Source organism: Podospora anserina, chromosome 3 (assembly GCF_000226545.1).
Source record: "Podospora anserina S mat+ genomic DNA chromosome 3, supercontig 2".
Taxonomy (NCBI): Eukaryota; Fungi; Ascomycota; class Sordariomycetes; order Sordariales; family Podosporaceae; genus Podospora; species Podospora anserina.
In genome coordinates, this window is record NW_001914856.1 from 2960204 (window position 1) to 2983467 (window position 23264).

The following is a 23264-nucleotide window of genomic DNA, read 5'->3' on the forward strand; positions in this document are numbered from 1 at the left end:
ATGCTGCTGTGAGCCCGACAAAGTAATTTTTCCAATGTCGGTTTTGTTACAGAGGCCCGAGGAGGAATTGCTTGCGCGCGCACGCAGCCTGGATGAGCTGCAATATCCAAGTCCCGGTTGGTCACCAGCCCAGCAGAAAGCTAGAAGCTGTGCACCACCACGCGAGCCTTGTGTTAGCTGGACCGAGGGCACCATGTTTGACGCCCAAACCTTCAAATGGGAGGGGCGTAGGCCAGGCCGAGCGAGATTCCCCGAGCGCCAGCCTGAGGCAGACATGTTCGAGTTTGCTGCGGAGGTTTCTGACCCTAAAGCTTTCTGGACAAGTATGGCAGAGGAGCTGTCCAGGCTTGACTTGGAGGTATTACGGCTGACTTGATTTGAATGATTAAAGCTATGACTCCCTCAGCTCATTGCACGATGTTTGTTGGGGGTTGACTTTACTGGGAAGTTTTGAACACAAAAAGAACAAATCATGAAAAAAAAGGATTAAAACAACAAAAGAAGCTAACCAAAAGAAAACCAAAAAAAATGCGGTGAAAAATGTGCAAAAAGTCAAACTCTCAAAAATTAAGTAAAAGAAAAAACAGCGAGCTGTGGGCAAGAAACTGGAACAACCTATGGAGCGGAGTAGTTCCAAAACATCAACATAGCGAGCGGGGAGGAAAACGCCTGGTACCTGGTGTCTTGGGTTGGTCTTGACGAGCTGAAAATACCCTGGGATCAGTCCCTCGTCCTCCCCATAACCTTTTTGTTCTTTGCAAAGTGATGTGACATGCCAGCATACTCAATTCAGGGGTACTGTTTATTCAAGGTGCGTTGTCGACATGCGGGGTAGGCCCGGCAACTGGCTTCACAGTGCGCCCGCTTTGAAATGGTGGGGTTTGGCACGGTAAGCACAGAGGACAGACACGGATTAATCGCGGCCCCCACTGAAATTTTCCGCGCTAGACCTAACGACCTACAAAATTCTTTCTTTGGCCTCGCGCATTTCTTCCTCGCTTTCCCACTGATCTTCCCACAGCGCTTCCCTCCCCACTGCCCCGGCGGCGAGCTGGGAGATGCGACTTTTTCTGGTGCGACACGGGGAGACGGTCGACAATGTTGCTGGTCTTTAGTATGTTGTACCTCTTTTCTTCCTGTCCTTGTCTCGAGCACCGGACCACATGCTAACCTATTCACAGCGCAGGAGTTCGCGATTCACCGCTTACTGCCCATGGCGTTTTGCAGGCACGACGTCTGGGGGAGCACATTGCGAAGCATCATCGAGTCACCCATGTCTTCTCGTCGGATCTGCAGAGGGCCGTCTTCACGGCCGTGAAGGTCGCTGATGCTCAGCTCTCTCAGAGACAAAGATGCGACACCGACAACGGCGATGTGCCCGAGACCATCGAGAAGCTGGAGCCTGTTCCACTCGTCGACTTGCGCGAGCGCGACTTTCGGTCCGCAGAGGGCAAGAAGTTCGGTACGGCTCATGACGACGCTGAAACGCACGAGGAGATGAGGCTGAGAGCTGCTCGCTTTGTCCAAGGCCATCTGGTCCCGTTGTTGGCAAGCCGAGGGTCTGAAACAGTCGTGGTCATTGTTGCCCATGGCTTGATCCTCAACTCGCTCTTCCGGGTTCTGCAGGCAAGGTTTGGTACCGGGCCTCGCGGGTCGGAAACGTCGGCAGCGTGGAGCAATACTGGCTATCTTGAGGCTGTGGTCAAGGCTGTCGCTGCTGACACAGAGGGCTCGAATGCTGAGGATTCCGGTGAAAGGAAGACAAAGCAGCCACAGCTTACCATGACTGTGGTGGGGGTGAACGTGCTACGCCATCTTGAGGGCTTAAAAAAGACCAAGGGTGGAATTGGCAGTGCACAGTTCGACAAGAGGCAGAGGACCATGGATTCATTCTTTGGCCCTGCCTCCAAAAAACAGAGGGTGGATCGAGAGTCGGGGATATCCTGACACGGCCACCCTTGTCGACTTACAAAAAGGTATGTCTGCTTCTCTCCTTCAGCACAACACACCCCATTTTTATGATGAGAGAAACAAGTTCACAGACCTGTACCGAAAGTATACATGTGGAAAAACTTTGTCCAACCGCTATCTGAGAAATGACCCATCCTCTTCGTTTATTTCAATTTATTTGAGACATGCAGTTGCTAACTGTTCAAAAAGATAGGTCATGTTGCCCTCAAATACTGCCTTCGATTGAGATGGTCGACAATAAATTGACATCGTAACAGCTACCTACCTGTTCCCATTTGCACCGTGACTCTTCCCCTCTCTTTACACCTTTTCCCAACCCTGACGTTCACCCCAAATTGGCCTATCTCCCCATGGTCCTTTCGGGTTCATTTTTTGTTCAGGAAGATCAACGTCTTACGTCCGATTACTCACCACGGATTTCGTTGGCACTTGTGCTATGGAATTCGAGGTCCATATTTTGGTCGACATTTGTTTCATAGAACATATAATAATTATAATCTATTCTTCACTGGACTCTCCGTCGCCATCACTGTTTTCTGGAACCACGCCCGCCGCCTCGTCAGAGGGCAACAGTCGTGGGAACCAGCCATACTCTGCAAAGTCTACCATCAGTTCACCAAGTGCCCCTGTTGCGACGACCACGCCTTCAGCCTGCAAACTTGCGGCTTGGTTGCGAGCCCCATCTGGCTGTGATCTTTGACTCGTCAGTTCCACACTCTATATGCTTTGGGTTTAGTGACCTGCCCACCTCGGAGATATGATCCCTTTCCCGTTGATTACCCTCTGCCAGGGGACATTGTCGTGATGGTACCGGAGGGAGGTGTCGGCGGGGAGGTGCTTGAGGGCTGTGCCTACTTGTCTGGGTCGCTGGGCTGCAGTATGTTAGATGAAACGCAACAGAAGAACATATCCCAATGGCTGTACGTACGGGTGCCTATCAGTTTCGCGATGTGTCCGTAGGTGGTGACTTTGCCTTCGGGGATTTCTTGGACGGCGGCGTAGACCGCGTAGAAGAATGCTTGGGCTTCGGGGGTGCGGGGCATTTTTGTTGAGGCTCAAAGACAAAGAATGTTTTCTAAGACTTGGTTGGGAGGCTTGCAATGAGACGATCTTGGTGGTCGTTGCTGTGGATGAAGAGGATGATGGTGATGATGGTGATGATTGATGTTGAGAGATGGTGAACAGTCGCAGTGGTTTCGCAGCAAGAAATGGCAGGGTGGAGCCCGACTTAGACCCTAGATTGGCAGCTGAAGGTCACCAATTACCAGGGTACATGGTCTAGTGGTATGATTTTCGCTTCGCATCTTGGTCCAAGTGCGAAACTTGTGAAAGGTCCTGGGTTCAATTCCCAGTGTATCCAGATGTTTTTGCCTCCTCATTCATCCAGTCCATTGATTAATTAGCCTTGGTGAATAAAAGTTTCTTTTTTTCTTTTTGTCCTCATCTCTCTCTATCTAAAGTGTTTTGGTGGCGTACTTGATGGGTTAAACATCGTGTATGTTGGTTTTGTTGTGTGTCGGCGTTGAAGTTCTCAACTTCTCTAGACATCCAGATATATCTCCGTCCCCGAACGCCGAATCTGATGTCGGATGCCTCAAGGGCAGGAGGAGTTACATGGAACTTTTCACCTCCTGAAGGTGATCGGGAATATCACCGGTCAATGTCAAGCTTCCTGTCACCGATGTGGTACAGTGGAATAAGCGCCTGAGCCATCATGAACAGAGGCGTCTATCTGCATGTGTAAGTGTTGTGTAACTTGTGTTTGTCAATGTTGGCTCTTTCTGGACCCTCGGACTTTTCGCGGTAAACCACGGCCTTCGGTGCCGTTGCTTCGTGGACAAACCTGGAACTCAAAAATGGAAAAGGCTCTTTCACATGTCACCGTTGAGAGATGGCGCATGCCAAGCCATGGGACGCGCACCAACACGGTGAGGACGCAAGGTGAGATAGATGGCAGGTACCTTGGGCACGTACAGAAAGAAGGCTGGTGGCGAGTTCGGACTTTTTTCCATCCATGCTTACTGAGCGCTTGCAGGAAGAATTCCTTCAACGGTGCCTCAGCCCTATGTAAGATTGTTGGGTCCTCGAGCGTCGCTGTGCCGTTGTGGGCGGCAGTTGGGCTGAGTGGTTGTATTACCTCGACAGTTTGACAGCGGAACTTTCCCCGGTGAATGGTGATGGTGGGGGGCTGGAGTCTGCCCCGGATTTTCGGGTTTGAGATGGATATATCGGAATAAAGCTGAGTCAACTTGGCACGTGGGTTCTGCTTCTGTAGTCTTTTATATTCACAAGATGTAAGATGATTCGGTTATGAGGAGGTGTTTTGGCTGTCTTTGAGGAGTTATGTGATTGTCCCGGGACGCGTTGGCACTTTGCCAATGCTCCCAGATGTAGTATATTTTCGTCTACCTATTTTTCGGTGTTGCTTGGGTATGGTTCAAACAGTTCACGGGTTGTAGATAGCGCTTTTGTATTGCCCAAAGTCAAAATCTATCGATCTAGATGTTTCTTCCCTATTATGTGCATCGGTTCGTCCTTTACGGTAAAAGTACAACGGCGAAGGTCGGGTGTGATCCGCCTCTTGAGATCCAAACTAATGAGCGCCCTAAGAAGCATCAGTTTCCTTGTGCTTGGTCCTGAAGTGGCGCATGATGTTGTCCTTCCTTCCTCGACGCGGACATCCTGGATGAGGGCACTTGATCTCTTCACGCCGCTCGACATTGTTTGCTTGTGCCCACTCCCTGTGTTCAGACCAAATGTGTCGGTTGAGCGCTCGGCTCTCCCGAAGGTTGAGATTGCAGCCTGGGAAAAGGCATTGGAAGATGGGGTTGGGCTTTTTCGTGCTAGTTGGATGGAGGCCTTTTCGTTAGCAATGACACTTGATATCTTCAGAAGACATGTACTCACACTGAGCTTGACTCCTTCTTTTCCCTGTGAAATGGGCCAGGTGACCACTGATCGAGTCCGCCAGTGACTTGATGGCCTGGCTGATCCTGATCTGGGGGAGCAATGTAGAAGAGCGGCGGAAACAGTTCTGTACCATATGCAAACGAATCCAATGTGAAGGGAAGCGGTAACGGCTGCGGTGGTGAGAATGACGACTCTCTTGAGTCTGTATTGTCGAGAACCAATGGCGGATCTGGGGACTGATGACTGGAGACATCATGTAAATTGTCATTGAGTTCAGTCGTCGTAACTGGAAAGTTGTTTTCTTCGAGCGTCAGGGCTGATAGGTCAAGCTGGAAACTATATGAGCGCAGTAGCTGGACACAGGCAATGCTGCAGGTGGTGTAATAGAGGCTAGAAGTCGACTGCCCCTGACAAAACTCCGCGGTAGTTGCTGCTGTGATATCCCTTGGCGAAGGCGTGAAAGATTGACCACATACAATGCACCACGCCCACCGAAAGGCCCCCGTTTGGCTGTCATCTTCTTGGGACATGATGTGAGTACGATTCACACACTCAAAAACTCAAGCAGTATGGAAGAGATGGTTCACGAACGACTTGTGAAGAAGTTATCCTTTAGTGAAGCTGCCGAGTACTATGTAAGCTATATATGTTTCTGATCTACCTACCTATCTGCTCTTTCTGCTTTGGTAGTCCGGTGAGGCGAGTTGCAACCCTGAATACTTCGTCTTCACCTAAGTAGATGATTTCGTACGGATGACTCGAAGTATACTCGGTCATTTCCATAACCCTTCTAGAAAGATTCCTCATTAAGCTCAGCTGGATTAGGTCAGCAACCGGTGAGTATGGTCTTTACCGCCAGATCTGACTCAGTATCTCCGCTCTTTTGAGTGTGTGCGACCAAAATCGCCTCCCAAAGAGGCGGGGGCAATAGTAGGGCTGTAATCTCGTCAACTGTCACTACCTAGGTACCTAGATAAGAAGCTGAATTGCCACACGCCTGAGTTTAGTAAACCTGCATTGATTGAGAATCGGTGCCCAATCAGCCGGCGTTTCCGTGTTTGCCAAGTGGTTGGGACTTGTCCCTCTCCTCTGTTCGTGCACACACCATCATGAACATTTAAGCATAACACATGCGGGCCGTGGCGCAGTTTGAGCTCTAGAACACTTCCATGACGGAGGAAGGTGTACGCAAGGTAGGTATCCTAACCACGACGCTGCTCCGGCTCCGTTCCGTCTCTTTCTCTGGCAACGTGACATTGAATTCTCACTTGCATGCTAGGTACCTACCATAGGCACTGCATGTATGTCTGCCCTTGTTGTGTGATCATTTTCCACCTGCTGATTGGTGGTGTGCTTCAAATACCCGCTTCCCCAGAGGCCTTACGGTGCATGAAACACAGTTGCTTGTGTGACGTCACATTGAAGGCATTGAGACCTAGCTAACCTTTCGATTCTTGTTTAGATTTTGGCAACAGTTCAACACCTTCCCGTGGGACTGTTTATCGTCTTCGAAAGCATGTGTAAGATCTCCGGAGATCCTACCAACGACCCACTCTGCTTCAACCTTCCCTCAAGATGCCCGAAATTGCACTCTCATACAGGTATTGGAACGTGGGTGGGGAGGGGACATCGGGATGGATGTCGTGTAACCAAGAACCTCAGCTATTGATGCGCCAGGATCATGGTGCGCAGATGTGACAGGCAATTAGAGGCGCAGAGAGGACTGCCGCAAGTCTCTCTGTGCCATATGTGAGCTTCCAGGTTTCCAGATGAGAAATGTCGCATTATTAATCATGACTAGTAAGCCATAACTCATCTTTGTACTGAACATCGTCTCAAACTTCAGATCATGATGTTGGGTCGTTGCTGGGTTAACACAGCCCCTGAACCCCTGAGTATGCGACCACTGGACCTTGAGTCTTGGTTCTGTCTCCACTTGACTTTGGACTCCAACAGTCTCTTCACGGTCTACTCTTCCCCGAATTGCGCGCTCCCACTTCGACTGCTTTGTCATAGCCGCCGTATTTACATTTACTAACCTTCTGGAAAAATGTTCAACGGACAAAATAGAGCTGCCTGACGTTGTGCCGCCTGTGCCTCATTCCTAGCGGTTATACCCGCCGCTAGAATTCGGCGAGGCCAAAAAGATCAGTGCATTTGGAGCTGCGGCTTTAACGCTGGCTTGTGGCGGATTCATGGTTCGATCTGCGGCGTATCCACGTTGTACGGGTGTCCTGAAGCTTTATTCCACCCGTGCGGGATCGGTAGAGAGGTGTGTGCCGATTCGCTTCCGATGCTGGCCGAATTTATGTGCAACAAATGCGGAGTGAGTTGAAAGTACGAACCTGACAAACATATCTTTCATGAATTTAGTGGTGCTAGTCTTCTCAATTTACGAATTCGGCTTCTGTCCATATTACTTCCCCAAGGTTCCAGCGCCCAGGTTGATCGAAGCCAGCCTTGGTTAAGCTATTGGCTGTGCTGTGTCTTGTAATGGCGGGGCACATTGTCCTTCCTTCCTCTATACCGACAGCCAGGGAATGGACAAGCCCCCTGTTCAGACGGAATATCATTTTCTTTTGCGTATTCGCTGTGTTCAGCCCAGATGTGGCGATTTCGAGCACGGGTTTCACCGCAGTTGATGGCGCAAACTGGACACTGGAATTTGGGGTTCAAAGAACGACTTTGCTTTCTGAGTACCACGTAGGTGATTAGAAAATAAATAGACATCATGTTCATCACATGTCATCCACTTACGTGGTGGTCTGAGTGCCAGCTGAGGTGTCAGGTCCAGTTTGCGGACACATGGAATACTGATATGCTTCGTCAGAGACAGGCTGAGAAGTAAAATTATCCTCCGAAACAAGCCCTTGCCCATTATATTGAGAAATATCATCTTGAAGATAGAAGGAATTGAGAAAAGGTAACTGAGAAATTGAATCACAATAATACCCTGAAGTTGTGGGAGTCTGCAGAGGAATGTTGAAGGGAGCTGAACTCGGAACTGTTGAAACATCCTGGAAACACGGGCAAGAAACGCCCCCACTGGAATACCGAGTAGGATCCTGGGCGCAAAACCAACAGATCATTTTAAGGTCGTTGCTGTACTCGAGAACTCATGAATAGGTATGGAAGCGCAGTGACAGGTGTTGTGATGTCTGCAGAGCCAATTCATGCTCGAAAGATCCCAAGTTTATGTATTTGTCGCTTTGAGGCTCTTAATGTCTATGGATGTGAGGTTCGTCACTCACCAAAATCTGATGTAGGCCTTATCTGTCTGTCGTTCAGTTCGAGCCCTAGTCCTCACCGCAATGGCAACTTTCAAATGGCTACCTAAGCGCCTCAACTTGATAGGAACATATAAAAAGTGTGCCTGGAAGACTGCATTTGCCCAACCAGAAGGCCCCGAAAGAAGTGGCCTGGGACAAGTCCCGTTGATGCTGACAGGTAGCTAACCGTCATGGTCCATTTTGGCAACGGCTACGCCACATATACACGTGAAGAATTCCCGAGGAATCCAAGATCTCGTGCCCAGTCTATTCTCGGTGCCATTGCGTCCTGGCCTTGTGTTTGGTAGTTCGGGATTTTGGCCCCCAACCCGTGAATTTGAGCCAGATCGGGAAACTCAAATCCCAGATGGTTCTCATCGAGCACTGCGCGTGTGTGGTACCTACCTACTCTCCCATCATAGCACTCTACAACAATTCAGCCAAATTGCTGTCAATTCGGGACCGATGTAGGACGGAGAATTCTAACCGTCACTGCCATCCGCCTCACCGCCGTCTTACCTACGGCACCGCGCAGACCGTGCCTCCGCCTCAGAGCCTGATCTTGCCAACCAGGCACCAGTCAACATTCATTGTGAAGTCAAATGAAAGTCGGCAATATTTGTTGCCATATTTAGCAGCTCAACACCGAAATCTACCTATGTCCGTCAGCCGTTGTATGTTATGACCTTTGATCATGACCTGCCATTTTCAGTACGGCTAGAGACCCGTAGGAAGAGGCACAGGACGTTGAGGTGAAAGTTAGGATCTCGAGACCGTTGTCATTCACAACTTGCAGATATTCACACACATCATCGCAGTGAAAAAAAGAAGAACGTCTCTCCATTGACGGCTACTTATAACTGTGGAGGTATCACGGGTTATAGGCCCACCACGTCTTTTCCCTCAGGAGGTTCCATCGGGCAGAGTTGACTGAAGTAAATCTGACTCCAAAATCCAATAGTCTAGCGGCCATAGCCCTAGTTTCATCCCTTTGTCAACTCCACAGGCCGCCCTACGCCTGTTTCCCTCCAACAACTACGCTTCACGAAGAGCTCCTGGAGTCGCGGAAACCATCTCGATTGAATGGGGTTTATCATTTGCTGGTTTGCCATTTGGTTGAACTCTGCCTTCGACAGGGGAATGTAGAAGATTCTCAGGAATTCCAAATTGACCGGCAACATCCAAATCAGAGCGATGCCCTGTTGTGGCCCATTGCTGTGGTTGTCGATCATCAACTCGAGCTTTCTCAGCCCTACGAATTGCGGAAGTACATTGGTAACATGAATATTGCACGGGGTTTTGCTTTCATAGAAAGTAGAGATCGGTAAGGTGATAGACAGAGTATGCACAATATGCATCAGTGAAAGAAGACTGCGAAAAAGCCGTCTATTTTGCGGGAGACTCGTGGTAAACAGTTCTGAAAGTCCTTTTGACCGTGCCAGGGTCTGAAGTCGCCGACAGCGACACCCTATCGATCTGAAATCGGCTTCCAACATATCATCGACGCCTTAAAGCATGAGAGACCCGAGATGAGGAAACTTATGTCCAATGCTTGTCCTGAATCTCATTACGATGTCTCCATCTGTCAAGCCTTGTCCAAGGTGACCATAATTAAACCCCTCCATAACAAAGTCTGAATATTTCGGCATTCCTTTGTTGGCTGGCCCAGGTTTACCAAGGGCGAAAAGACATCAAAGAGAGGTAATGTTTGGTTAAGAGCCACGTAGGGTTGCCTCAGACGGGTGATACAGGGGTCTGCGATTGTGTTGTATAATCAAGGTGTCGAGCTGGGTAAATCTGGTCACAAGAAACCGAAGCGTGTGACCAATTTCTTCTGCCGTCCGAAGTGGTTCTGCGAAGGGGGTGGCCCTGAAGGTATTCGTGACGTATGGCTTGTTTAGATCAATTCCAACCCCGCAATCGCCAAAGTGTAGTTCGTTGACCAAGCAAGACTTAACCCCGGAAGCCAGTTCTTGATAGTCTGAAGAAGGCTACTGCCAAGGACATCCTATTTGAGCACACCCATGGGCCTTGAAAAGGGAGATTCCCATACATACGATAATCGGACAAGCAGATGTCTCGGTTTCTTTTGGATGTTCCGGCCAAGCCCAATAAATCCTTGCATGATGAAAACGGCGGGTTTAACTGCTCCCATCTGTTGGCATACACCGCCTTCGTCCAGTCCTCACAGAGCCAAGGGAGACGAATACTATTCATTGGCGCTTCGGGACATGCTGTGAGAGGATTACAAATTTGGAAAATCAACTCATTTGGAAGGCCGTCGAGATGAGGATAGCAGGTCGACTCCATCTCCAGCTACAGCAGTTTTCAGCTCATGAGAAATGGATCAAATTTGGAGCTTGACGATAGGCAGCCTCAGAAATCAGCCATCACAAGGTAGGTGCCTAGATATATCTATGCCATGATGAACCACAAACGAAACGTCTTTCAAAACAAGACCTGGGAAGTCATAACGGAAAGCAAACACAAGTGACTATTGACTGTATAGGACATATGACTCCCAGGACTCCCTCAGGTGAACGCCAGCAAGTTTATGTACAAAATAATGAAGATTGCAACTAACCGTTCCGTGATAGAAGTTACTTACTACCCTGCCTACGTCCTCGAGCAGCAGTCTTCATTCTTTTGGCCCACAAAGCGGGCGGATAATTAGGGCACACTGTCTCATCACCCTTCGTGTAATCACTCGGCTCGCCAAGCCAGCCACTTTAACCGATGGGCACGACTCAAACAGGCGACACCTGTCATCCAGCTCATTGTTAATGTTGTATGTAAAATACTGATTGCAGCAGGAGCCTGTGGCTGACAAACAGGTAAAGCGATCGGTCAACGTTTGAGTGACCATGGCCAGAGCGCTGGATCTCATCACACTCTCAGTGACTGTCGCCTTGAGCGCATACCTCGGTCCTATCCTTCTTAGTCACCTCATCTCCAAAGACGTCATCCACCATCATCTCACCAATTTCAACCTATCATTCCTACCAACACCCCTTCTGTCACTCCTCCAGTCACCCCAAACAACAGACAAAACATGCCCAAAACACACCTACACTACCCACCTCATATCCCTCGATCCCCTCCTAATCTACATCCCCAACTTTGTCTCCCAATCTGAATCCCAATCTCTAATCGACCTCTCAACCCCACTCCTCGAACCATCCCCCATCGTCTCCCGCGGCGCCGACTCTGCCGGCTCCCAAGCCCGAACCTCCTGGAGCGCCCCCTTACCAAGCGACTCCCACCTGGTAAATTGCATCCTCTCCCGCTCCTCCTCCTTCCTTGGCACCCTCCTCTCCCCGGGCCGCGACGAAATGGGACCAGCCCAAGTAGTCCGCTACACGGACTCTCAAAAGTTCGACCTCCACACTGATTGGTTCTCCCGTCCAAGGATCACCGACGAGGACCGAGAGACGGGTAGACGGCGGCTGTACAACCGTGTTGCGACCTTTTTTGTGGTGCTGCAGAGCAATGTGACGGAGGGGTCGGGGGAGACTTGGTTTCCGAAGGTGAGACCGATTACGCCTCAGGCTGGAGAGGGAGACGAGGTGTGGAGGGAGCATGAGGACGGGGGGTTGGCTTTTAGGCCTGTTCCGGGGAATGCGATATTTTGGGTGAATTTGTTGGCGAATGGGACGGGGGATGCAAGGACTGCGCATGCTGGCTTGCCGGTGAAGGGAGGAGTCAAGACGGGGATGAATATTTGGCCGAGGGTGTTTTTTGGGCCTGACGCGTGAAGGGTGATTGTTGGGTTGTGTGTCGTGATTTTGTTTGGTGTTTTCATTTGTCTGGGTGTCGTCATGAGGGATGAGGCGAGGCACCGATGGGGACACGCTGCGTAGGTATTTTGCGGGGGGAGTTGATGCTGGAAGGCGCCAGATTTGTACGTGATTGACTGCTGCGTTATTTAGTCCTACGGTTTTCTCTTCTTTTTAGGTAGTTACTGTTCCACATTTTGGCTCATACTTCGTCGAGGGTACCCATGAACAACTCAGATAAGATCATAAGCCACACCATAGGCATAGAGAGCCGATTCTATCACGAAGAAACCTTTACTATAATGATCTTGAGATTTGCTGCTTATACCCTAAATAAACTCCATTCAAATACATAACCCTGAACCACCGACTCCACAATAGGGGCGAAAAGGGGCAAGTCGCCCCCACAAAATAGCACCCTTCCGTCTCCTCCTGACCTCTTCAAGCCTGCTTCTTCTCCGCCTTGAGAGCCTTAATAATCCTCTTCAAATCGTCAGCCCCATCCGCCTTGAAACCCTCAACTTCATCCAATGCCTTCTCAAACCACTCGACTGCCTCCTTCTTCTTGCCCCATGCTTGATACAAACGTCCCATAATCTCATAGTAATCACCCATGTGAGGCAAAATCTCCTCCTCAGTCAAAGCTTGGATCATTTCCTTGTTGAGCTTGACTGCCTCGTCAAACTTCCCTTCCTCAACCAACTCCACGATTTCAGGGCCAAGGTCGTCAACTTTCTGGCGGCGGGCGTCTGAGGCAGCTAGAAGCTCTGGGGGGCCGGCACATAGGTTGCACGAGCAGTCGAAGCCCCAGAGTTTCTTGAGGCGGGGGAGACGGATTTTGGATTGGAGGTTGAAGGCGGTGTCTTGGTTGAGGTAAGCTACAGTTTTGACGAAGCGAGTAACAGAGAGAAGTGTATAACTCACAGCTGATTGTAATCTCTTCTCCCGGAAGAATATCCCGGAAAGCAGTGATGGTCTTGGAGAGCGCAGCGGCATTGAATCGAGTGATGGCACTTGATTCATGTTAGCGAATCGTGACAAGTGAAGCGGAGAAAGACCTACTTTGGTTTACACGCATGATTCATTCTCTGGTAAGAAGGTTTTTGTCAGCAACAGGCTTCTTCTCGTGAATCCGGAACAGATGAATTGCAAGAGACTGCCCGAGGAAAAAAACAAACCAGAAAACCCTCACCGAAACATCCGGAAACAGCGCGACATAACCATGCCCACCTGCTTCCACACTGAAACTATTCGTCTTCATGACATCCTCCGCAGCCGGCACATCCCCTGGTCTAGTGCTGCTCCTCGCCAACTTGAGCACCCTATCAGGGTAAGGCAACCGCACAACAGCCTCGCTGAGCAGCAACCTCCCCTGCTCCATTCTCAAATTCGCAGCAAAGTCCTTGTCTGCCATCAAAGTGGCGTAGTCAGTCATGAAGATCGACCCCTTTGGAATCTTCCTCGTGGCAATCAGCCCGAAACCCTTGCCATCAATCGTCCTGAGTGCATACGGTGGGTCTTCCAGGTCTTCGCCTACAGTAATGAAGTCATCTTTGGCCTTGGGAGACGCGAGGATGAGCTTCTCGATCTGGGCCAACGAGGAAGAGGCGTTGTTTGACAAGGGGGCAATGATGCTGATTCCTCGTTTTGGTCCCTGGAACTTGGATGCGGTAAAGACGCAGTATGGTGTTCCTGCTTTGGTGTCCAAGCAGAATGGGGTGTGTGTCCAGGGTTTTTCCTGACCACTTTTGAGAGTCTCGTTGGACACAAAGGCGGTTTCACAAGATGGCAAGAGGTCGTGTTTGACGGGGCCTGGGAGACAGTCGTTTACATGTGATCTCAGGGGGGGCAAGACGTGCTGTTTTGGTGGCTGGGATTGAATATTTGCTGATGCTGTCCCCGAGAGGAGTAAGAGTGAGGTTGTCAGGATTGACAGCGCCATCTTGGAGGCGGTGGGGTGGGTAAGGCAATTAGATCAAGCTAGAATATTTCAGAATAATTCGTGATGGTTTCAAAGTTGACCGCAAAATCATGTCATAAAACGATGGAGAATCAACGAAAGGACAAAACCAGAGCTCTGCCACCAAAAAGACACCATTTTGAGCCTGCTCTTCACATATCTGTCCTAACTGTCACAGCCCGCTCCAAGAGTCTTGGAGTTCTTGGAATCTGGGATTCACCTGCCACTGGCCGTCTTGTGCGTCAGAAGTTGAGCGGCGAACCAGCAGTTTAGTACTATTAGCCGCGGTAGCGATTCCTGTTGATCAGCAAAATGCCGTCCCTGACTGTGTCTTCGGATCATCCGACCGAACGCCAAGAGTCTGGGCGATTTCTGGGCATCTCTTCAGGTTGTAGATATGCTCATGCTAAGAAGGGCTAATGTGATAGAAGAACGGTATGATGGTAAGTCTTAGGTCCGATGAGGCTCTCCTTCTCCTACCAAGACCATTGACAGGTCCCCTATTATGGCGTATAAAGAACGTTCCCCCTGTTCTTATTAGAAGTAGGATTTTCAACCTACCCATACGTCAGAGATCATGCCCTGACTTATAGACATTGTCCCAGGCATTCTATGACAAACCCGACCCAAACAACCACATCCGATTCACGCGCTTACACTTCCTCATCTCATCCAACCTCCAGAGCAGTTTGATTCATGCGCTTAGGCGCCGTTTTCATCTCGAGATTCAAAAAAACATCTCATGATCACAAGCAACGAATCTCGTTGAAGAAGATCAAAATCTCAGCATTCCGGCTAAATCATCACAGGTCAAACACGGCCTACGGGCCCCAAACCGGGACACGATCCCGGATTTCTCTCTGAATCTCTCTCAAGCCGCGTCACTCTTGCCCATCGTCCTCATTTTGCCGGCTCAGTACTTGTATGTTCAAGATTGCAAATCCATCAGAGAGCAATATCCGCCGCCCGGGGTGTTGGGGAGGTCATTCTGTTTCAAACATTGGGCTGAGATGGCGAGAGTGAGAATACCCGCTGATGGGCAGGATTGCAACCCAAGGCTTAATATCGGGCAAATTTACCCCACAATCTCGATACCGTTGCTCGTCGCTGCATGGTAACGTGGGGTCCTATTCTTCCAGAGTGACGCCAAGCAATGCCGGTACTTAACCACTCTTTTCTCCGGTAGATTGCCCATTCTGGGGCTGGCAATCTGGGGGTGGCGTATACTTGCGTGTACATGGTGGTGTAAGACATCACTGACCGAGGCGTGTCGATGGCTGTATGGCTGATTGAAATCGGTGTTCATATCGACTTTATATGAGAAAAGGGGGCGAGGAAAAATGACTGTGTCAGGTATAAAAGGTTGGTGATAATCCCCTTGAATTGCTGATCATCACCACCCCAGTCAAGACACTTGGTTCTCACAGAAAAAATGGTCTCTTTCACCTCCATCTTCACGGCCCTCGCCGCGGCGGCAACCGTTGTTGCCAGCCCTCTTGAGCTTGCCCTTCGTGGCATCCAGCCTGGTCAGGGCACCCACGACGGCTACTTTTACTCTTACTGGACCGACGGTCAGGGGTCTGTCGACTACAATAACGGCCCCCGCGGCTCCTACAAGGTCAGCTGGAGGAACGTTGGCAACTGGGTTGGTGGTAAGGGCTGGAACCCAGGTCCCTCTCGCACCGTCGCCTATAACGGCACCTGGAACAACTACAACGTCAACAGCTGTATGTGTCTCCTCCTCTCCGACTCTTTCGTTCTCTCTCATGCACTCACTGACATAAACATAGACCTCGCCCTCTACGGCTGGACTGTCAACCCCCTCGTCGAGTACTACATTGTGGAGGCCTACGGCACCTACAACCCCTCGGCCGGCACGACCAAGTTCCGCACTCTCCAGTCCGATGGCGGCACCTACGACGTCTATCGCACCCGCCGTGTGAACCAGCCTTCCATCCAGGGTACTGCTACCTTTGACCAGTACTGGTCTGTCCGCCAGGTCAAGCGCGTCGGCGGCACCATCTCTGTGCAGAACCACTTCGACGCCTGGACTGCTTCCGGGCTGAAGCTCGGCAGCTGGAACTACATGATCATGGCGACTGAAGGTTATGGCAGCACCGGCTCGGCTGAGATTGAAGTGAGAGAGGTCCGCTAAGTGGTTGATCTACAGTCATGGGACACACTTGTACATACTGGAAGCTTGGGAGGCGGTCAAAGGGCATGATGGTGGTCTGGTGGTGATGATGATGGTTGTGGTACGGGAATAACATCATGTCATGGTCAAGGTGGATACAGAAACTCACAAGGCCCCCCCCATCTCCATATCTACCCTGCCAATTCCGAACTCCATCCAATTGCCGCCAAACTAGTCCGAATCCTGCTTAGGATCTCCATCGCGATTCATAATCCTAGGGACCTTTGAGGTGATTTGACCAATCACAACCTCGAACTTTTGTTGATTGTTCGCCCACGTTGCATGAACTAACGCAGACACTATTTCTCGCTATTATTCCTTGGCGGTCGATTTGATGCCCGTCGGCATCGAGTTTGGGATCGATAACCCCCTCCTTTCCGCTGTCTCGGGATTGCTTTTTGATCCTTCGTGCTATCTCTTCCCGGTATTTTTTGGTCAGAGATTCAAGAATCCGATACCTTTTTATTTTTATTTTGTTTTACCCACAATGGCTGCAACAACCACCGTGACGGTACCCCATATGGGCGGTATCAAAGTCGGGTATCGGCTTTCGTCTCCGTCAGGCTCCATCGACAAGACCAAGCCCACGGTCGTCCTCATCAACTCGATGTGCACGACTGTTTCGCTGTTTGATGACCAGTTCTCCAATGAAGAGCTGACTTCGGCCGTGAACCTTTTGGCTATTGAGCCTCTGGGTCATGGCTCGACTTTTGCTCTCAAGAGGGAAAACTTCACCTACTGGGACACCGCGGAGATGGCGCTTCAGGTTATGGACGCGTTGGGAGTTGAGAAGGCTTTTGCTTTGGGAACCAGCCAGGGCGGATGGTATGTTTGTTGTTTTATGCTGAGAAGAGAAGGGGCTAACAACAGTCTGCAGGATGGTTGTACGCATGGCTTTGCTTGCTCCTGAGCGGGTAAGTTGATGTCTCAATGTCTCCACCAGAGAGTGTTACTAACATGAGTAAGATTCTTGGCCTACTTCCTCTCGGTACATCAATGGACTCGGAGTCTGCCTACTCGCGTACTCAAGGGAGCTGGGACCCAGCTGCTGTTCTCACTCCTTTCTTGGAAAAGTGGTCGGTTTCCGAGTCAACCCCTGACTTTGTTGTTGACCAGCAATGGAGGGGCATGGTCACTGGCCTGGGATTCGGTGCTGCCCCAAAGCCAGAGCTGTTGGCTTTCTGGGATGAGACGCTGAAGCAGGTCTATGTTGGAGATGAGGGCAGAAAGAAGGTCAGGATGGCCCTGACCAATTTGCTGGAGCGTGACGGTCTCTTGTTGAGATTGCGACACATCAGGTGCCCTGTTTACTGGTTGCAGGTGAGTTTGCTCTATTGTGATTGCTTTTTCGAGACGGGATGAAATCTGACACAAGAACAGGGAGAGCAAGATCCAGTTTTTGGAGTAAAATTGCCGGCTGAGCACATTAAGTTGTTCACCAGCTCCCCCGAGGCTACCTTGACGCTTGTTCCAGGTGGAGGACACTTCTTGAATGCCACCAGTCCTCGTGAGGTTCAAGAGGCGCTCTTGAGAATGGTGAGCAAGTATTCTGCTTAAAAGGTTTGGGTAAAGCTCGATTGTCCTTGTGACTACATGTACAGTACTAGGATGTGGCGACGGACATAATGCCGCAGACACTAGCCCCTGGGGTAAACCAAATAAATCAGGGAACAGCTCTTTTTGTTGTTGTCATTGACTCCACCTGTTCGAAGCTTGACCTCTCAGATGTTGTCCTCACTGACCACCCCGCATCAACATGCATCAACGCCACCAACAAGGGTTTAATCTCCTGTGGTCTCATCACAGCGATGACACAACATTCCGCCTCTCACTCAATCAACAACTTCACAACACTGAACACTCACGCCCTGTTCGAAACATGTCTGAAGCAAAGAACATCATCATCACCGGCGCCTCCGGCCTCGTCGGCCCGCTCCTGGCCTCCCGCCTCCTCAACTCCCCAGAATACCGCCTCGTCCTCACCGACCTCCACCCCCCCATCCTCCCCCCCAACGTCACCCACCCCTCCAACGCGACCCTCCTCCAAGGCGACATCACCTCCCCTGCCTTCATCACCACCCTCCTCACCGCCGCCCAGCCCCTCCACGCAATCTTCCTGTTCCACGGCATCATGTCCGCCGGCTCGGAAGAAGACTACGACCTCTCCCTCAAAGTAAACGTCGACTCGATCCGCCTCATCACCGACCAGCTCCGCCTCACCAATCCCGGCTGCCGCGTCATATACGCCTCCTCCCAAGCGGTATTCGGACAGCCTCTACCCCAGGGAAAAATCACCGACGACGTGCTGCCCACGCCGGAAAGCACCTACGGCTGCCACAAGCTCATGACGGAGTCGTACCTCACCTCGCTGCACAGAAAGGGGTTTTTGGACGTGTTTATTGCTCGGTTTCCCACCATTAGTGTCAGGCCGGGGAGGCCGACGGCTGCGGCGTCGAGCTTCCTGTCGGGGATTATAAGGGAGCCGATGAGGGGGGTGGAGTGTGTGGTCCCGATTGAGGACAGGGGTTTCAAGAGTTTTTTGGCTTCGCCGAGGACGATAGCGGAGAATTTGGTTAGGGTTTTGGGGTTAGGGAGTGGGTGTTTGCCTGTGCATAGGAGGGTGATTCAGTTTCCGGGGGTGAGTGTTTCTGTTCAGGAGATGATGGATGCGTTGGGGAAGTTTGGCGGGGAGGATAAGTTGGGGTTGGTGAAGGAGGTGCGGGATGAGGGGTTGGAAAGGATTTTGAGGAGCTGGCCGACGGATTTTGACTTGAGCACGGCGGAGAGGTTGGGGTTGGTGGTTGATGAGGGGCCGGGGGCGGAGGGGATTGTGTGGGAGTATGTGAGGAGTTTGGGGAAGGTGTAAAGAATGAAGAGATCACGTTATGGTCGTAGATGGGTGTATATAAAGTATTGCTATCTACCCAAGTCACAGGTTCCTCAAGCTCGTCATGTACCTTACTAGACAGGTCACGAGATGACAGGTAAAGGAATTTCCGCCCCCTCGAGGCCACAGTATGCCTGTTCATGAGCCCTCCACAGTCCTCTCCCATTCATTTTTCCGGAAGTATCGCCCGATACTTTGCCCACATCTCGTACATTCGCACGACTTGACCCCTTGTAAACTCGGTCGCGCACTCATCAGAGACGTACGACATGTAGTTGTGAACAGGGTCCTTGCCTTCCAAGTGGGGACATGTATTCAGGTCCAGGTGGCAGGTGCCCTTCATCTCCTGGGTGTAATGATGATAATCGAACTTGGGGGTGTCAATAACGCCATCGTCCGGATCTGTTGGGTCGCACGGGTTCTCAGGATCGCGGACTTCAAACGTGTGCGCGAGTCCGAGCCAGTGGCCTATCTCGTGAACGGCTGCCTTCCCTTGGCTCCAATAACTGTGTCCACCTCCAGGCACCGTGTTGCTCTTGATGACACAGCCATCGAGCGGCCCACCCATTGACCACGGCAACGTGCAAAATCCGCCTTTAGTAGCATTCTTCCATGGGACGAAGTAGAGGTTGAGTGTCCTCTGATCGCCTTCATGCAACAACGACTGCATGTCCACCCAATCTTGTGACCCGGGTGTCTCAAAAGACCAGGCTTTTGTCACAAACCAATGATTTTTGGTATGGTTGAAGGTGATACCAGCGGGTGCGAATGAGTCTTTGATCACTTGAACCTGCCGATGGATGTCCTCGTCCTGTTTGGTTGAGACTTGGTCAGCATACCTTCATAGCTTGTATTATGTCGTGCATTGTACTTACTGAAAGATAACCATCTTGACGCCTTTTTGAGCGGGCAACAACATGAACTATGAGTTCGATGGGAGGAGGAAGAAGATATATTTGCCGTCTTCTCATACCGAGGTGGCTTCTGTCGATGGGTGGTGAGGGAAAGAGAGTGGCATTCTCGTTGCCACAGGTGAACATTGCCGAGACAGGCGATGACAGTGCAAGGCCGAAGAGGAGGGTATGCGCAAGTTGCATGGCGATGAGTCTTGGGCATCAGGGCACCGAGTAGTTTGAGGTATCTGGAGAGGAAGATGGCAAAGAGGAAGAGCGTGAAGCTGTGGTATTTTTGCTCGCAAGAACTGTGCAAGGCTTTATACCTGCTTCGAAAAATTGGACGAGCGCCATTGTCGAGTTTAGCATTGAGAAGGAAAGCTACCGGGATAGCTTATCAGTGTTTCCCAAAGTCAACTTTGATGTGCGTGGAAGTATCACAGTGCTTATATGGTGCGAAGGCGTTGGAGGCTCGGTGGGTGGCCAACCCCACTTAAGTGTGTTTGCTCCCCCGCTCTTTCGATCCCGATAGCATTTAGATAGCAAACCTTCTCAGCTTCAATAACTTTTTGCACCATCAGCCAGTCATCAAACACAGCAGCCTAATGACCCCACTGAGAAAGCCTTGACGCCTGTACACGACGTAGTCTGTGTTGTTCAGATGGCACTGACCATCACTTGCCATCCCCCACTGGGCGCCATCCACATCCTCGAGCCTAACCTCTCGCTCGTCTGTCTCAAAGCACAGCCACAAGGCTCGGTTCGATGACTAATATCGTCTCAAACTAGGTTCAATTCGTTGTTGGAGTCCCTCCCACCGTTAGCGACGTTAGGATCTGGCACAACTGCACGACGACTGGCGAATGGTCTGAATTAGGCCTCACCGAAGTGCGCATCACTCGTCACCTGGACACTTGCGAGAACCAAAATGTGTTGACAGCTCCTTAGTCCACAGCCTTGCCTCGACTTGATAATCTCCACGACCGCAAGTATTTCACAGGCGCAATCCTGACCCTTACTGAGGCATCCACGTGGATAGGCCTCTTCAAATTCACGGTCAAGCTTCGGGTCAGTAAAGATGCGCCATGGCTCTGGATCAAGGACATTGATGGGAGTGAAGATGGCGAGGTCGTGCTTCCTGCTACTCACACCCCAAGCACCAATTTGTCAAGCTACCTGGACGATATCAGTAGAGATATCGTGGTAACCCCAAGGCAAGCCGTCACCAGCGCGGCAACGCAAACCGTGTGGGAATTAAAAGCCAGTACACCAGCTGCTCAGGGCCAAACCTGCGGTCGTGCATTTTACTCTCTAGGCAAAGCAATCGATTGCATTCGGTGGCTTGGTATTGTTCGCCACAACGATGCTTGGTTTGGGCCGCGGCATGGCCGAGATATTTTTTTACTCAACGAGGGAGCTGTAATGCTTTCGTTTCTGAGGCGGGATGGGCTGCACGTTGTCATCATAGCCATCAGCGGGATCGACAATCTGTTGACCACGCTTGTTTCAAACGAGAATGGACAGATTCTGATTTCGTCAAGGAACGATGGACCTGAGTCAGCTCATGCCCGTGTGTTAGTTGCTGTTGACAAGACATGCGAGGAAGCCATTGCTGCTGCTATGAGGCCAGTCAGGGAATTTGTTCGGGGCCATAGGAGCAGCACTTTCGCTATGGGCCTACGAAATGCAGGCTCAGCCAGCGTTGGCGAAACAACAAGGCTTCAAGCATGGTATGACGGCTTTGCTTACTGCACCTGGAACGGGCTAGGACAATATCTCTCGCCAAGCAAGATTCTCGATGCGCTCACCAGCTTGGACAAGAAGGGAGTCAAGCTCACAACTCTTATCATTGATGACAACTGGCAGTCTGTTCAGCTTGAGCCTGGAAAATCCGACTTTTACAGGCAGTGGTCTGACTTTGAGGCAAACAAGGAGCATTTTCCTGGTGGCTTGAAGAGTCTCATCACAGCTATCAGATCAGTGTCTCCCTATATTCAATTCATTGCCGTTTGGCATGGTATTTTTGGTCATTGGGGAGGCATTGCACCTAGTGGAAAAATAGCCAAGGTGTACGCAATGAGAACGTTCAAAAGGCGTGAAGGAATCTTTCTGGGCGGTGGGGATATGACGACAGTCGATAGGAGCGATACTGAGCGGCTGTTTGATGATTTTTACAGGTCAGTAACTATCTATGAGGCGACACAGCGTCACAGCTGATGAACAAGCAGGTTTCTGTCTGACGCAGGTGTGGACGCAGTCAAAGTCGACACGCAAAGTTTCCTGGACTACGCAGACCATGCCGACGACAGGCTCGCCTTGATCACAGCGTACCAGGACGCATGGAGGCTGGCATCCCTCAAATACTTTGGTGGTAGGGCCATCGCTTGTATGGCGCAGATACCACAAACGATGTACTACTCGTTCCTGCGAGAAGACCTTCCCAAGCCGATGGTGAGGACATCTGACGACTTCTTCCCGGATGACCCAAGGCAGGTCCCTCCATCTGATGGCGCTCAAAGAGGTATGCTGACTCCAAAACCAGCTCCCACTCCTGGCACATTTTCTGCAACGCCCACAACGCCCTTCTCATGCAGCATTTTGACGTCCTCCCAGACTGGGACATGTTCCAAACCAGCCATCAATACTCCCGCTTCCACGCCACAGCACGATGTGTTTCCGGTGGTCCAATTTATATCACTGACACGCCGGGTGAGCACGACCTCGACCTGATCGAGCAAATGACTGCAAAAGCCCCAGACGGTAGACTCCTCGTGCTTCGAACAGAGAAGCTGGGGAGGACGGTGGGGATGTACACCGGGCACTCAGAGACTCAGTTCCTCCAGGTCAGAGCGGAGCATTACCGGGTCGTTATCACGGCAGTGTTTAATCTTGATAATGTGCCGCGAACAAAGCTAGTCTCGCTGAGTTACTGTGAGCCATCTCTAGCGGGAGATGAAGCGGGCTACTTATTCCGGGTGCACAGCTCTGGAAAACTTCTCAGACACGCTGATGGGAGTCTGGCCATCATGGAGCTTCACTTCGGGCCGCACGACTGTCACATCATTACCAGATACCCAGTCCGCCGGTTTCAGCAGACTGATGTGGCTGTCTTGGGACTGTTAGGAAAGATGGCGGGGGCTGCTGCTGTGATGGCAACAACTTATAAAGTTCTGCCAGAAACATCAGAAATCCAGGCAGATCTTGAGTTGAAGGCGCTGGGGAATCTTGGTGAGAAATGGATTCGTCCGTTGAAGCTACAAAAAGCTGACCCAAATTAACAGGCCTCTACGTGTCTGCCAACAGCCGCCCGCTCGTCGGTCCGGTGAAGGTGATTGTCGGCGGCGGCCCAATGGCCAAAGTCGAGCCTTTAGGATTGGACCCATTTATCCTCGAGTTTGACCTGG

At 50.9% G+C, this 23264-nt stretch overlaps 10 protein-coding genes across 10 annotated transcripts, besides 1 other annotated feature; 6 read left to right on the forward strand and 4 right to left on the reverse strand.

Annotated features, from left to right (window-relative positions):
* Positions 1-1058: 1058 nt before the first annotated feature.
* PODANS_3_10320 (uncharacterized protein) lies at positions 1059-2093 on the forward strand (the record flags this gene model as incomplete). The annotated part of the gene is made up of 3 exons (XM_001909811.1): positions 1059-1114; positions 1182-1931; positions 2000-2093. The coding sequence occupies 3 exons, from the start codon at positions 1059-1061 to the stop codon at positions 2091-2093; spliced, it is 900 nt and encodes a 299-aa protein (XP_001909846.1).
* A 376-nt stretch (positions 2094-2469) lies between these two features.
* PODANS_3_10325 (uncharacterized protein) lies at positions 2470-3014 on the reverse strand (the record flags this gene model as incomplete). The annotated part of the gene is made up of 3 exons (XM_001909812.1): positions 2470-2688; positions 2752-2843; positions 2900-3014. The coding sequence occupies 3 exons, from the start codon at positions 3012-3014 to the stop codon at positions 2470-2472; spliced, it is 426 nt and encodes a 141-aa protein (XP_001909847.1).
* A 224-nt stretch (positions 3015-3238) lies between these two features.
* Positions 3239-3331, forward strand: a tRNA (tRNA-Ala).
* Positions 3332-4576: 1245 nt separating this feature from the next.
* On the reverse strand, positions 4577-5411 carry PODANS_3_10330 (uncharacterized protein; the record flags this gene model as incomplete). The annotated part of the gene is made up of 2 exons (XM_001909813.1): positions 4577-4814; positions 4879-5411. 2 exons carry the CDS (start codon positions 5409-5411, stop codon positions 4577-4579), a joined length of 771 nt encoding a protein of 256 aa, XP_001909848.1.
* A 5603-nt stretch (positions 5412-11014) lies between these two features.
* On the forward strand, positions 11015-11905 carry PODANS_3_10340 (uncharacterized protein; the record flags this gene model as incomplete). Its single annotated transcript, XM_001909814.1, has 1 exon — positions 11015-11905. The coding sequence occupies one exon, from the start codon at positions 11015-11017 to the stop codon at positions 11903-11905; it is 891 nt and encodes a 296-aa protein (XP_001909849.1).
* Positions 11906-12367: 462 nt separating this feature from the next.
* Positions 12368-13868, reverse strand: PODANS_3_10350 (uncharacterized protein; the record flags this gene model as incomplete). Its single annotated transcript, XM_001909815.1, has 2 exons — positions 12368-12987; positions 13157-13868. The coding sequence occupies 2 exons, from the start codon at positions 13866-13868 to the stop codon at positions 12368-12370; spliced, it is 1332 nt and encodes a 443-aa protein (XP_001909850.1).
* Positions 13869-15318: 1450 nt separating this feature from the next.
* PODANS_3_10360 (uncharacterized protein) lies at positions 15319-16041 on the forward strand (the record flags this gene model as incomplete). The annotated part of the gene is made up of 1 exon (XM_001909816.1): positions 15319-16041. One exon carries the CDS (start codon positions 15319-15321, stop codon positions 16039-16041), a length of 723 nt encoding a protein of 240 aa, XP_001909851.1.
* Positions 16042-16414: 373 nt separating this feature from the next.
* On the forward strand, positions 16415-17637 carry PODANS_3_10370 (uncharacterized protein; the record flags this gene model as incomplete). The annotated part of the gene is made up of 4 exons (XM_001909817.1): positions 16415-16905; positions 16958-16994; positions 17047-17400; positions 17461-17637. 4 exons carry the CDS (start codon positions 16415-16417, stop codon positions 17635-17637), a joined length of 1059 nt encoding a protein of 352 aa, XP_001909852.1.
* A 199-nt stretch (positions 17638-17836) lies between these two features.
* Positions 17837-18946, forward strand: PODANS_3_10380 (uncharacterized protein; the record flags this gene model as incomplete). The annotated part of the gene is made up of 1 exon (XM_001909818.1): positions 17837-18946. One exon carries the CDS (start codon positions 17837-17839, stop codon positions 18944-18946), a length of 1110 nt encoding a protein of 369 aa, XP_001909853.1.
* A 187-nt stretch (positions 18947-19133) lies between these two features.
* Positions 19134-19637, reverse strand: PODANS_3_10390 (uncharacterized protein; the record flags this gene model as incomplete). The annotated part of the gene is made up of 1 exon (XM_001909819.1): positions 19134-19637. One exon carries the CDS (start codon positions 19635-19637, stop codon positions 19134-19136), a length of 504 nt encoding a protein of 167 aa, XP_001909854.1.
* A 1261-nt stretch (positions 19638-20898) lies between these two features.
* Positions 20899-23138, forward strand: PODANS_3_10400 (uncharacterized protein; the record flags this gene model as incomplete). Its single annotated transcript, XM_001909820.1, has 3 exons — positions 20899-22037; positions 22089-22271; positions 22403-23138. Coding segments are annotated over 3 exons (2058 nt in total), but the record flags the coding sequence as incomplete, so codon positions are not given.
* Positions 23139-23264: the final 126 nt, after the last annotated feature.